The sequence below is a fragment of the Carassius auratus genome, chromosome 46 (assembly GCF_003368295.1).
Source record: "Carassius auratus strain Wakin chromosome 46, ASM336829v1, whole genome shotgun sequence".
In the NCBI taxonomy this organism is placed as follows: Eukaryota; Metazoa; Chordata; class Actinopteri; order Cypriniformes; family Cyprinidae; genus Carassius; species Carassius auratus.
This window is the reverse complement of record NC_039288.1, coordinates 14,440,482-14,454,869: the sequence shown is the minus strand read 5'-3', so window position 1 is coordinate 14,454,869 and position 14,388 is coordinate 14,440,482. Positions and strand designations below refer to the sequence as shown.

Sequence of the window (14,388 nt, the reverse complement as noted above, 5' to 3'; positions counted from 1 at the left end):
AGCCCTGTGACAGGCAAGATTAACCTCAAGTAGAATATGCTTAAGGATCAGAGTAAATCATAGTTAAAAATCATATCTGAATCTGTATCACAGAAGACAGTGCCCAAGGCTCTCCTCCAATCAGAGGCACAATCTCTGTGTCATGACTGAATTACCCAAGCGCAAAAACATGCTTAATCTTTCTTCAAAAGCCAGTTGACATGGCGGGGCTAATATCTGCTCTCCCAAGGAAAAGGATAGACCTGACTGATTTCTAACACAAGGACAAAGATAACAAGAAAAAGCCTAACTCCATTCAACTCTTAAGAAAAAAAGAGAGGAAATAAACATACCTTTACCTAGTCAAAATATATAATTAATATATTTACATTACTAATCATGTTACGACTAACAATACTAATTCTATATGTATATATTGAAAAAGCTGACACACAGTCTGCTCACTCACATTGTACTTCCACAAAAATAGCATAATAAAGATTGAACTTTAAATATATTTATATGACTAATATTTACATAATATAATATTAACATTTAACCCAATAATGGGTAATTCTACAACTATATTTAGAATGCTGTATATTTAAAATGCTATCATCCTCTGTTCATTCACATTGTACTTCAAAAAATTAATTAAAACAAATAATATAAAATAATTAGTAATTCCACACCTATATTAAAAATGGAATGTTGTCCTTTACTCACTCACACTATAGTTCAGAAAATAAATAAATACAATAAACAATAAAAACACCTTAATCTTCACAAAAATAGATTAGACATATATTTTAGTTCAAAGATAGTAATTCTATATCTGTATATTAAAATGCTGCCAAGCTGTCCTCAGCCCACTCACAATGTACTTCATCTAAATTTATCCAAACAATACATATCTTAAAATGTATTTAAAATACTAATAGTTATTATTAACATAATATAATATTAATATTTAATTTAATAAATGCATTTATGTATATTTATTTATATCTAAATTAAATGTATCATTTTGAACATATTTAAATATCTAAATAAAAATGTATATTAACAAAATATTATATATATATATTTTTTTTTTTTTTTTTTTTATAACAGTAATTCTATATCTCGGCTCACTCACATTGTACTTCCAGGTACTTCTGCGTCTGGAAGTCCTTGACAGCTGGATGGTCAACAATGCACACCACAGGAACTCCATCATCCTCTCTCATGACAGTAAACCTCAGCCAGCTAGTCACAGTGAACATCCTGTCATATGTGGTCTCCACTTTTGATTTGCCTGTGAGAGACAGAAACCAATCAGAGACATAGAACTGAAAACGAATCACTTTCATTATCATCTCTGTCAAGAAACCACGGGTGGCTAAATGTACTGAAGGCCACAGTATACGTTACATCTTGTGAGCCGAATAACAAAGTAGATCTCCTAACGACTTGCACATATGTGACATATGGAGTCTCACTGTAGCTTATCGATGACATGTGTACAGTAAATGGCCCCCTGCAGCTTCACCTGAAATGTGACCATATGAGAGGGGCCATATGGCTTAAAAACAGCCCCAAATCACTTCCTTTTGAGGCTTGTTATGCAGCTGTCACTCATTGGCAACTGTGTGGGCTGTAATGGTGTTTTTGTGCTTTATGAAGTGAGATATAATGGCTGTAGTGGATGCCTCTGACCCGCAGCCCTCCTCAGCAGCATCAAGTGGGCATAAAGAACACAAAAGACTCAAAATCATTGTGCGGCTCTAGACAATAGTCTCGCAGCACCACATAGACCTCCATTATTCAATTACTGCTCTGGCCTTGTGGAGAGAAACAGGAATAGGTGGAAAGAGAGAAAGGAGGAGACAAAGGGTGAGCGAGAACGTAACAGAGAGAGGACCTATTGTCCTGTTTGTGTTTTTGTAAAATAAAAATAATCCACTTGACCATTAATAAATTAATTAGATGTTGAAGCGACAGGCTTAAAGAAAAGAAACAGAAAAATGTGAGTTTAATGGAGGGTACCACCAATGTCAATTTATTACAGGCGTATATAGTCAAAAAAGTTGCCTTCATATTATTCTCATATTTATTCCTGTGGAACATAATAGAACATATTTTTGTACATTCAAAACAGTTTTGGACCCCATTCAATTTCATCACATGGATAAAACCAGTTCTTTGTTCTTTAAAAAGCTTTTGCTTAAAGGGATAGTTCACCAAAAATTGTTAATTCTGTCATCATTTACTTACCCTCATGTCATTCCAAACCTGTATGAGTTGCTTTCTTATGTTCAACATAAATTAAGATTGAAGATTGCTCGTAATCAAACAGTTCCCATTGACTTCCATAGAAGGAAAATAAATACTGTGGAAGTCAATGGGAACCACCAACTGTTTGATTTCCAGAAAAATGTTCATTTTTGGTTGAACTATGCCTTTAAGACGGTTTGGAACAACATGGTGGCAGATGGTGAACTGCTGTCTGAAAATTTGACTCTGGACGTCTCTTTTTTTTCTTTTTTCTGACATTTCGTTGTCTTGAAAATTCATTCGTTCTACATTCCGCATTATTATCAGTGAATGGATATTCAGACAATCATATCTCAGAAAAATGAAGACACAGAGCTCATTGAGAGCCCAGAAGCACGTCTATATTCTCCCTCACAATGGCACAGTCACTGCTGATAAAGAGATAATCACAGGTCAATCACTGTCATTCAGACATTTCTTCATTTCAATAACATCTCCCTTTTTGATATGCAAAGGAGCACTGATTAGTCCCGATCTGCAGCGATACAGTGGGCTGAATATCAAAAAAGATCCTGTCCCTATTGAATTCATGGTTTCTTCACATTTTTCCCTCTCTATAATTCACCCTCCTCCTATATTTTCCCTATTATCCAACACCTTCCAATGGAAAGACACTCCCTGAAAGAGGGCAGTCTGGAGATCTGGGGCCAAATGAGTATTTAGCAAACTCTCTTAGAGCCATTAAAAATGCTGAATCGTGCCATTGTGTTTCAGCTAAGCTTAGTGGGCTAATTGAAATGAGATTATATTTTTAAGCAATGACACAATGAGCAGGCCAGACGTCTTCTGACAGGAGGAAATTAACAACTCATTGTTTCCTGACGTTCATTCAGCCAGACTTATGAGACAGGTGTGTGTCAACAATGGAGCAGGATGTAAAACAGAAGTACTAAGCACAGCACAAAACACAGATAAGACTGGGAAGGTTGTGGATGTGTGAGTGTGAGGGGAGGATGAGGTGGAACATGATGGGGGCGGCTGAGTTTACATTCCTGGGCTGTATGGGTGTAACCTTTAAATGATATTTAAAAAAGCTTGATTATCCTAGAGGTAATTAGGCTGAATGATGAGGACATTTAATTAAAAATAAATCCAAAGGCGCTGGGGCCAAAAGCAATTTCCAGCCAGTGAGTGCCGGCGTTGCACCGCCGGTGTCAGGAAAGGGGTCCCTCGAATTCTTCAATCGCTTTCTCTTCCTCCATTCAAACCTTTCCATTATACAAGAACAGAATATTCATGTCCTGCTGTCCATCTCACTGAGGCGAACTCGTCCATCTTTTGTGCTACAATTGTCCAACTGTCTAATAATACTGTATATTGATGTTACATAAACATTAAAACACCCAGTGACAAATGAACAGAAAAATACTGTGTATTAGCTGCCGAAACTCCCAGTGGAGAGAAACGGAGACCCCGGACTGAGCTTATCGCTAATTACCAAATGAACACATCCGTCCAGGACTGCAATTTAGCCGTCTCATTTTGGCTAGCTGTTATTAGGACAGCTTATATGCAGTAATTTGTACATATGCATATACATACGCTTTACTTACAGTGCATTCAGGCTATCAGTTTTTACCTATCATGTGTTCCCAGGGAATTGAACCCCCAACCTTGCGCTTGATAGAGCAATGCCCTACCAATTGAGCTACAGGAACACTATGAGGAGTATTCAGGTAAGCAGATGATGAAAAGAAGGTGGTGACTCATGAATTTTGTATACATTTCACAAGACTTCCCAAGGTCAACTTTAAACTACAGATTGTAGAGAAGAGGTATATCAAACGATACGCACACACTCTATCAATCAAAAGTTTGGACACACTTGAATGAACTTGTATTTTTGAACGTCAATTGATTTATAAATCTAAATACAAATGTATAAATGATTGAATAAATAAAAAAATTAAATCAACAAATTAAACAAAAACTATTTAATAAATGCTATAGAAAATACTATTCAAAAGTTTTGTTAAGATTATCTTGTGCTTACCAGGGCTGCATTTATTTAATCAAAAATACAAATGGTAAAAATGTGAAATATTATCACAATTTTAAAATGACTGTTTTCTTTTTTAATATGTGATGGCAATGCTACTACTACAATCTTCAGTGTTTCATGATCCTTCAGAAATCATTCTAATATGCTGATATTATTATTGTGCTGCTTAATATTTTTGTGAGAACTGTGATGTTTCTTTTCAGGATTCACTGATAATAATTTATGTAAAATAAATTATTTTGTTTATGTAACATTATAAATGTCTTTAATGTCACTTTTGATTAATTTAATCTGTCTTTGCTGAATACAATCTTTCATAATAATAATAAAAAAAAACTGTTCCCAAACTTTTGATTGGTAGTCTACATTAATTACCTGCAAAGCATTACACTATATCAATGTAACAATGTTTGTGTCTGGTATTAATGCAAGTTGTTATTAAGTGTTTGTCTTTTTAATACATAAAGTCTCAGATGAAAAACTCACTCTTTGGGATGCCAGGCAAAGTGAAAACGAACCTGGTAAACACATGGTTTGTTTGTGTGTACTCAATGTGGCTTGACCCACCCAGCAGCTCTTTGTTTCCTTTCATCCATCTGATCTTTGCAGCGGGTTTGCTGCCCATGGAGGTGCAGGTTATCTCTGTCTCGTTGCCCTCTCTGACAATATCCTCCCGGGACTCTATGATTGGGTTTCCTGGTGGGACTGAGAGAGGATAGACAGATTTTACAAGGCGGTCTGTAAATCAAGCACTACTAGAGTCACATTTAGCCCATGGTGCACTGACAGCCAACACAGTCGCTAACACTGAGGAATGGACAAGTCATAGAAGATAAAGAGGTGAGTGTATTCATTCTCTTTTATAAAAAACATAAAGGAGTGTATCCTGACAAAGTGTCTACTCTGATGAGACACGGAGAACTTCGCTGTGAATAGTGGTGAAACATCTTGCGTAACAGAATCCAACACATCCAGCAGACTGGAATAAATCTGCTAGAACATTGCACACTGACCTGAATAATTGGGAATGTTCATAGCCATATTGTAACACACATCCCTAAAAGCTTTCCTTTTTATTTTGGTGCACAGTTGGATATGCCGTTATAACAGTGTTTGCGAAAGACATGCTCACTTTCAGTGGTCCTTACTTCCAGGAGGGTCACAACATCTAAAATGCTTACATAAAAAGGTCACCTAAATCCTAGGCTTCTAGCAATCTGGCAGAAATGTGTGGCGTCTTTTGGACAGGGTAATTCAGGTTTCTTGTTCTCCCCGAGTAGCAGGGTTCCATTCAAGCATTCGGCTTCAACTCGGTCGTCTAAAGCTGTGAAGCCAGCCACTCGAATGCATTCAGTGTGCTCTCTACAATCCCACTCCCTCAATACCCATCCCGCACTAAACTCTGCTCTCAAAAAAGAATAATCACTTTTAAGTGCGGGGGATTTTTCCATGCAGTTATGTCAAGACGCAGAACGCAGCAAAGCGTTCACATGTACACAAAGACACACACGCACAAACACATAAACAATAATTCCACTGAATGGCTCCACCATGCAGCTGAGTCCTCAAAGGAAGTAGCAGGTGAAGGGTTTGTTGAGTTTTTAGAGGGCTTTCACCAGCCCCTCCAAAAAGCAGTGAAAGCGTGTGTGCGCACATGTGGTGTAACGGCTCCGTTCTGAAATATGAATGACTCTGCGCTCAGGATCTGACTTGGCCACGTCTCTGGCCTTCTGTTAGGTGAAGATGAATAGCTATATCTTGATTCTATACTGCTGCAGTATCTCACAAAAGCTGCTCCACTCTGGGGATTGATCATAAAAGGATTTCTCAAGAAACAAAGAAGCCCTATGTGTGTGTGTCTGTGGGTGTTTGTTTATGTACTACAGTACATATGTACTACCATTCAATAAGTTGGCGATCAGTGCGACTTGTAATGTTTTTTAAAGTCACTTATGCTCATCATGGCTAAATTTCCATCAGCCATTACTCCAGTATAACGTGTTGAATAAACCTCCAGAAATCATTCTAATACGCTGATTTATTATTAGAATGATCAATGTTGGCAACATCCCAAACTTCGGAAGAGTATATATATATGTGTGTGTGTGTGTGTGCATCAATAAGAATTCCATTGCTCTTATTCAAGAACAAACTCCAGTATATTTAGTTTCCAGACACTACTGGAACTTCAAATGGAACTGGGTTCTGTGGTCAGAGGAAAAAACAAACAAACAAACAAACAAACAACCACAACAACAAAAAAACGTTTTTTGGCAGCAAACACACAAGATGGGTTTGGTGCACACTAAGATAAAATAGTACCCCATGTCTACGGTTTAATATACTACTGGATCTGTTGTGGGCCTATTTTTCTGCTGGAGATCCTGGACAGCTTATTCATATATATATTTTGTCAAATACAAACAGATAAACAAAATCAAGCAAGTCCTTTGCAGTTTGGCTTCACAATGGAAGTTTTTTTTTTTTTTTTTTTTGGTTTTAAAAGTCTTCAAATTTGACCAATATCTGAGAGCGAACTGTACCCAGACAACCTCCTAAGATGGTCTTGGCTTAGTACGCTTTGGAGCATTCATATATGGGCCAAAAATTCAGCAAACCACCAAACCAAATCTGAAAACCTCCTTAAAAAATAAATAAATAAATAAATAAATGAAGAGTTCAGATGCAAAAGCCTCTAAGTGCCATCTGAAATTTTTCATCTAAAATTAGGATCTTTATCAAGCTTGAGTCATTTTACTTTAATGGCAATGTGCAGGTCCTTTTCCATGCAATTAAAGTGAAATAAGTGAACATAAATATAGGAGTCTGATAAAAATCCTAACTGTAGATGAAAATTTCAGATAACACTTAGAAGCTTTTGCTTCTGAACTCTTCATATATATATATATATATATATATATATATATATATATATATATATATATATATATATATATATATATATATATATATATATATATACTTTAATTAAAATTTTAACTTTTGATAAAAAAAGAACAATTTATGAAAAATGCTGATTTATTTTCACAGCAATATATTACAGTTGTAAGTTATAATGTTTAGGCGACAACTTGACCTGGACGCAAAGGTGGAACAAAACACAGGTGTCTTGAGATGAATAATTTTTAGAGTTGAACTACTTTTAACTTAACATGGTGTCTTGGAGTATATTATAATAAAGGCCATTGGAGAATTAAAAGTACTGCAATTTATTTAAAGTATATATATATATATATATATATATATATATATATATATATATATATATATATAAAAAACATAATTTACACCTATATATTATATATGCAGCTTCTATCATGCTTAAAATATAGTATAAGTATCAAGTTAGTATAATGAAGGTGGAGCATAACACAGGTCTCGAGACACGTTTATCAAAGCTGAACTACTTTTAACCTAACATGATGTCTAGCTGAGTACATAAAGTAATAATAAATATATATATATATATATATATATATATATATATATATATATATATATATATATATATATATATTACACAAAATAAATACAAATATAAATGACTGTGTGTGTATTGTATGTGGTGTGTGCATGCATGAGTGTTCATACTTAGCACAGTGATGTCGGCGTAGGCTTCCTGTGGAGGGTCTGAATAGAGCTGGCACACGTATCTTCCCTCGTCTGAGAGAGACACGTTGGATAACGACACACGCAGCTCGTTGTCTGAGAAATTGACCAGCTGGAATCGAGCATCCTTCAGGGCTGGAGAGTGGATAGAGGAAGAGAGCAGATGATAGAATGAAAAGTCAAATTTTCACACTCTGCTTCTATTGCAAGCAACAAAAGAAACATGTTAGAGATAATTAGCAGTATTTTTCCCCATCTGAAGGCTAGACTGTGTTTCCACCGAAGCAAATAAAGGCAACCACATGCTTCTTTAAGCTATTGGTTATAACTGACACCGGGGGAGTTTAACAAATGTGCAGGCTACAATATATTCTTCAAATCAGTTGAAAGGTGCTCCATGGGAATAACTGAAGTGATTGAGATTGCTTCACACTCAGGTCCACAGGTGCATCTATTTTTGGCATCGTCTGACCTGAGCATTGTATCACTGGGGTTTGAAACAGGAACAGTAACCATGGGACATGCAATGCTAGACCACTGTGACACCCAAGCACCTTTTCATTAAAAAAAAAGAGAAAAAGTTCTTGACTTCTGTTGAGCATGTACAGTATGTGGGTGTTTCATGGACACTTTTGTCTCTGCAGACTTTTAGCAAATACACACCATTAAAATACACTCAATTTGACTAATTTCAGTTGGATATATATGTGTAATGCGAAAACCGGTTTGATTAAATTTGTGCATAGTGGAAATTTCATTTTTGGAATAAAATGACTTCTTTGTCTTGTTATACAGTATATATAAGGGGAGTAACATTAAATTTTTCCTTCCCACACTGTCACAGTACGGACGTCACGGTTTGGGTCATGCAGTCAGATGAAAAATACAGTCAGTCATAGACGATCAGTCCAGAAGAGGGCATGATCTTCAGAAAATCCTCAAGCTCTTGCACATTCTTCGGTTTCCCAGCATCTTCTGCACATTTGATCAATTCCAGCAGTGACTGCCCAGGGTTCCTACCCATTTTCCATTTTTAAATTCCATACTTTTTAAGACCCAAATTTCCAAACATCTCAGTAGATTTTCACACCATATTTAACGTAATTGGTTCATTGAGCATTATTTTTAGCTTTTGATATATAGTACAGTCATATGTAAATATTTGTATTTTCTCAGTTTTTTTTTTCTTCTATTTTTCCATAAAATAATATTAATAAAAATACAGACTTTTACATGCGCACAATAAACTTTTTTATTGTGTCATGCCCTTGAGAAACTATTCACATGTGGAAGAAAAATTTTGGATGTTTACACATTACAATTTCTAGTTTAAAAAAAAAAAACAATTTCCTTTGTGCATCACTATGAATGAAGTGAATTGAAATGAACAGAGATCAACTTGCTCAAAATTAGTCTTTTCTTATTGTATTACCTCTGATATCAAGGCATGATGTCCAATTCAACACATCCTTTGTTTTGGCACAGAAACCATGACACAAAATGGGCTGATGGCAAAATTTGCCAAGTTCAAGGGTCTATAAAAAAGACTGGTACAGTAAAAAGTGTTTAAAATTTGGAATACTTTGTGGTGGCCAAGACACCACACTCCGGAATGGGTTGATGGCACAACAGGTAGCCCTCTGTGCATATGCCAAGTTTAATAGTTTCTCATGCACAAATAAATGTCTGCATATTTTTTTTATTTTTGCAAAGGTTGTTTTACATAACCTTGAGGTTATGTAAAACAGTGCTAAGAATTGTGAGAAGTTAAATATGTCCTGTTACACATTTGTACTTACACAAACCATTCTGAGGGTTGTTACATGTGTGTAGTTACAGGAATATTACAGCTCTATATATTATGTACCAATGTGTACTTACACTGTGCTTACATACTACGTACACATGTAGTTACTTTGTAAGTACACAGGTATTAGAGACAATATAAAGTGGGACCTAATTTTCTATTTAGTTAATTTTCATTCAATTGAGGGACAATTGAGGGTCTCGTACATTAACTATTACAAAAGGTCGAAACATTTACTGTTGCTCAAGAAGGCAAAAGATGCATTAAGAGCCGGGGGGTGTAAACTTTTGAACAGGATGTTGATGTGGAACTATTGAAAGGGGTCTTCTTTTTTTTTTCAAATCCAGTAATGATTTTGTTTTGTGGAGTATATATAAACATCTGTTATGTGAAATAGCTCTATCCATCTATCTATCTATCTATCTATCTATCTATCTATCTATCTATCTATCTATCTATCTATCTATCTATCTATCTATCTATCTATCTAAAGAAACAGGGACAGCTGTATGCTTATGTCAAATATGGCAGACACAAGCTCAGTTTAAAGGCAGATCTGAAAGCTCCAACGTGACTGTGAGAATCTCACGCTGATCCTAACTTTTGCTTTTCTCTCCTAATTATATGGAGGAACAGAATCTTTTCGGCCCAGAATAATGAGGAGTCCATTAGGGTTCACTCTGCCAGTGTGGGAGACTGAGTGTGAAAAGTAAATGGTGCTGAGGGTGAAATAGAGAGTGAGAGATGGGCGAAAGAGAGATGAAAGGCTACCGGCACCCCTCACCCCTCACGCCCCCCCCCCCACCGGGGATAAATTCCAGGCCGATTGACAGACCATTTACGACACAGAGAGCACTCGCGCATGCGTTTGTTCTAGCCCGGAACAGCTGAGTTCAAAGGAGCACAAAAAAAGAGGACCATGAATAAATAAGTAAATAAATAAATAAATGGGAAAATAAATAAAGAAATAATCAGGCATCATTAGAGATTTTTGAGGCGATGGGATCATGAAAGCAGGCCCTGATGGCGCAGGGTGTTGATTGTTCTTGGATCCAGCTGGTTAGCCATGCTCTTTCGCTTTTATTCAAAAGAAGGAGAGAGAGAGAGAGAGAGAGAGAGAGAGGGAGAGAGAGCATGTGCATATGGGAGAGAAAAAACACATTGCTTTACAAGAGCTGCCGTCTCTCTGTGTGCACCACAAAAGGAAAAATATCTCCATCGTTCTATATTACGAAGGGCTTTCTTATACTTGCATTTCCACGGCAGCCACCCTCAAGCCCCCTGTCCGAGCGTGCCACTGCCATCCCCAGCGTGGGAGATGCAGAGAGTCACAGATTGTGCATGCCCGTGGAGACCGTGCTACAAGACACTGCTGCCAAGGCAACCTATTTCTCACCTTTGATCATGATGTCAAGGCGGCTTAAGCTCAGAGCGAAAATACAAATAAATAAAACATCACATACATGCAGCTTTTACATCTATATCCCACTCAACAAAAGTGTGTGTGCAGTTTATTCAGGTACATGTCTGAGCTTGAGAGAAATAAAGCCACACGTGTCCAGAAAGAAATGCACAGACCAACAGCAGCGCTATGGTCTCCAGCAGCCATTGTGGTGCTCTTTGTTTTGAAACATCAAGCAGCACGCCTTTAACGTAGCCACCGCATTATGTGCAACTAATTAGAATGACCAGCTTGAAAGCTGGAATGTGGCTGTCAAAGGGAGGGCAGACAGAAAGCTAATAATTTAATTCAATTTATTGATTGGGGAAATGTGAGGATTCAAATAAACTGATAAGGAGCAAGAAGCCAAACCGGTTTATAATATATTGTGACTGTGCGTCAGGTGGTGAGACAGCAATAATTAGAGCATTATGAGAACATGAATAAGCGCGGTGTCAGCTTTAATGGGGAGAAGAGAGGGCAAGGAACTAGGGAGACCATATCAGTGAGGCGAATAAAACCGGGTAAGCATTGTAATGAAAGACCACTGGTTTCTGGAGAAGAATCGAGGAATGCCAGATGACCTATTGATCTATTTTACCTGCCTGTGGGTCAATGAATAGTAAGAGTGTCTATGACAAAGAAAAGAATAATTATATGCATTCATACATTAAACGTTATGTCATGAGATGTAACTAAGTTAAAATATATATTTTTTCAATGTATTTCTTTTTTAAATATCATGATTTAAATTTTTAGAGTCAAATCATGCAATCTGAACTAAATTATATACATATATATATATATATATATATATATATATATATATATATATATATATATATATATATATATTTTTTTTATCTCATATCCCTCAATACATGTGAGAATATGCACCTTGATTAATCTTTTAAAAGTTTTAAAACATATTTTTCAAAGTATTTTTTCACAAATAATTCATTCATAAATATCATTACATTTATAAATTTTAAACGTGAACTAAACTGGCCCTGTCATATAAAGATAACATGGTGCCAATCCTGATATTTTTGATATTCTTTCAAAAATAACAAATGAATGTAAATTGTAAAATTAAAAACAGGCTCCTCATATAACAGGTGTATTCAAAGCACAAAATCTAATTTAAAATTAATAAATTAATATATCTAGATAATAAACTATGTAACATCATTGACCAGTGTTTCAGAGTGAAAAGGAAATTGAGGAAAAAATATGAGAAGTATGAGAAAAATAGTAGAAAAAAATGGGGTTGGAGGGAAGAGATCAGTGACGTAATCTGAAATGGAAAGTTGGAGGTTAATGGAAGTTTGGATAATGTGCACCAATTATTCATTCCCAATTAGACCAGGAAACAGGTAAATAGGGTAAATTTTGATTTCATATTAGCTTTAAATGAGAAAAGTATGCAAAGTGCACAAACAGGCAATAAAAAAATATTATGCCTTCAGGACATGCAGATATAATTCACATTCTCGTTCTAGTTTATTTTTTGGAAAAGGAAGTGGATGAACAAAGTCGAAACCTTGGTGAAAAAAAAGCAGTGCCTTGTGACCCAAATAATAACAGCACATGTGACTGTGTAAATGCCCTTTCCTGCTTGCTGTAGCGTTTTCGGACACAGCGCCGGACATGGTGACAGCGAGAGCTCGTGAGGCCCCGGGAGGTTATCCCACCACCATGAGAGGGAACGTTTCTGTCGGCCAGCTACATCCAGTGCTCTGTGGGAGCGGTTGAGAATGAAGCTCAGCGTGGTTTCCTGTCCCTTCTGAGGGCATGCTGCCCAGTAAACCAGCTTCCTTGCCTGACAAAACCCTTTAAAGCTTATCACCCTGAAAAAAGCATGGACAAATGCTTTTGCGCTCCCGTGTTCCTTTTTTGAAACTGTCTTTCATTTTCCTGGGGATTTTTACAAGGCTTTAACCTGCATTATGTTCTCAGTTTCTTGGGCACAATGAGTATATGTCGTAACATATGAGGACAGGCATATGCAATGGGCAGCAAATGCCATACAGGAATCTGAAAGGCTCAGGAAGTTAAAAAAAGGAAAGATTTATGCAGCAAGGACAAAAAGACAATGTGAAATAACACTGTCACAGCTTTGTGTCCTCTCAGCACAGCACATTTCAGAGAAAAGAGGAGACTAAAAATATCATGCACTGCTACAAATAAAATCTTGAAATTTGAAGTGCAGGCAATGATCACTGGACGTGTATGATACATAGAATGTCTTTTCTAGCAAAAACAGTTCTAACTCGCATTTAAGTTTGTTTTCACCTCACTAAGAACTAGCAGAGAGAATCGCCAACTGTGTTGTTGCTTGAAGCCAAAATGTTGAGCTTGACCATACCACGACAACTACATCCATACATCCACACCGAAGCTTGTGTGGAAAGTGTTAGTTGCTATTCACTTTCTTCATTCCAGAATGCCATGTCATAATGAAAATATTTGCGAATGCTTGGGTAAGATGAAGATGTAAAATTAGAACAGCCTCTGTGTTCACTTTTGACTTTATACTTATTTGCTCATCACTATTCCTCTCACGCTCTGATCACTTAAGCTGAACAACAATCAGAGTGGTCTTTCTCACCGACTGGCTGACTCTGATTTAGCTGAGCTAACTGTCTGTCGGCTTGGTGTCAGGGCCTATAGAGTACAAAGCAACACGAAATTACACAGCACAGTTTTCTGCACCCAGTAACCTCATAATTCGCCCTTTATCGCTATTTGCAACATTGGTGACGTGAAGGTTAAAGCAGAGCATATGTTGAACATTGAAGCCCTGACATGAGTCCCAGATGTCCAATGTCCATCCATTGGCTTGGTGTGTCAGGGTCTTTAGAGTACAAAGCCACAAAACAATTACATGACACACTGTCTTGCACCCAGTGACCTCATAAATTGGCCTTTTTTTATCACTATCTGCAATGTCATTGACTTGGAAGTCAAAGCAGCTCATGCACTGATCGTTGAAGCCCTGATATGAGTCATGTGATATAGCCTTTGCTGAATAAATGTTATAAATAAGTAAATGTCGCTCTTTGCTCACACTATGTGGGGGGTGTAAGAGGTGTGTAAAGAGGAGGAGGTGCTTTAGAAACTCCACAGCGTTTAACGCCTCCTGCTGAACTGATGCTGAAGACTGCCAAAGATTCTTTATCATCATATTTCCTTCACCTACTGTGAAGCCAA

The 14,388-nt window shown here is 36.7% G+C and overlaps 1 protein-coding gene across 2 annotated transcripts in view; it reads right to left on the bottom strand.

Annotated features, from left to right (window-relative positions):
- LOC113064307 (cell adhesion molecule 1-like) overlaps positions 1 to 14,388 on the bottom strand; it is a 235,054-nt gene that overhangs the window by 26,276 nt on the left and 194,390 nt on the right. For both annotated transcript variants that reach the window (XM_026235018.1, XM_026235016.1), the window contains 3 exons: positions 7,910 to 8,062; positions 4,865 to 5,002; positions 1,118 to 1,276 (listed from right to left, as the gene is read on the bottom strand). In XM_026235018.1, coding sequence (XP_026090803.1) covers positions 1,118 to 1,276; positions 4,865 to 5,002; positions 7,910 to 8,062 — 450 coding nt within the window. The remainder of the gene's footprint in view (positions 1 to 1,117; positions 1,277 to 4,864; positions 5,003 to 7,909; positions 8,063 to 14,388) is intronic.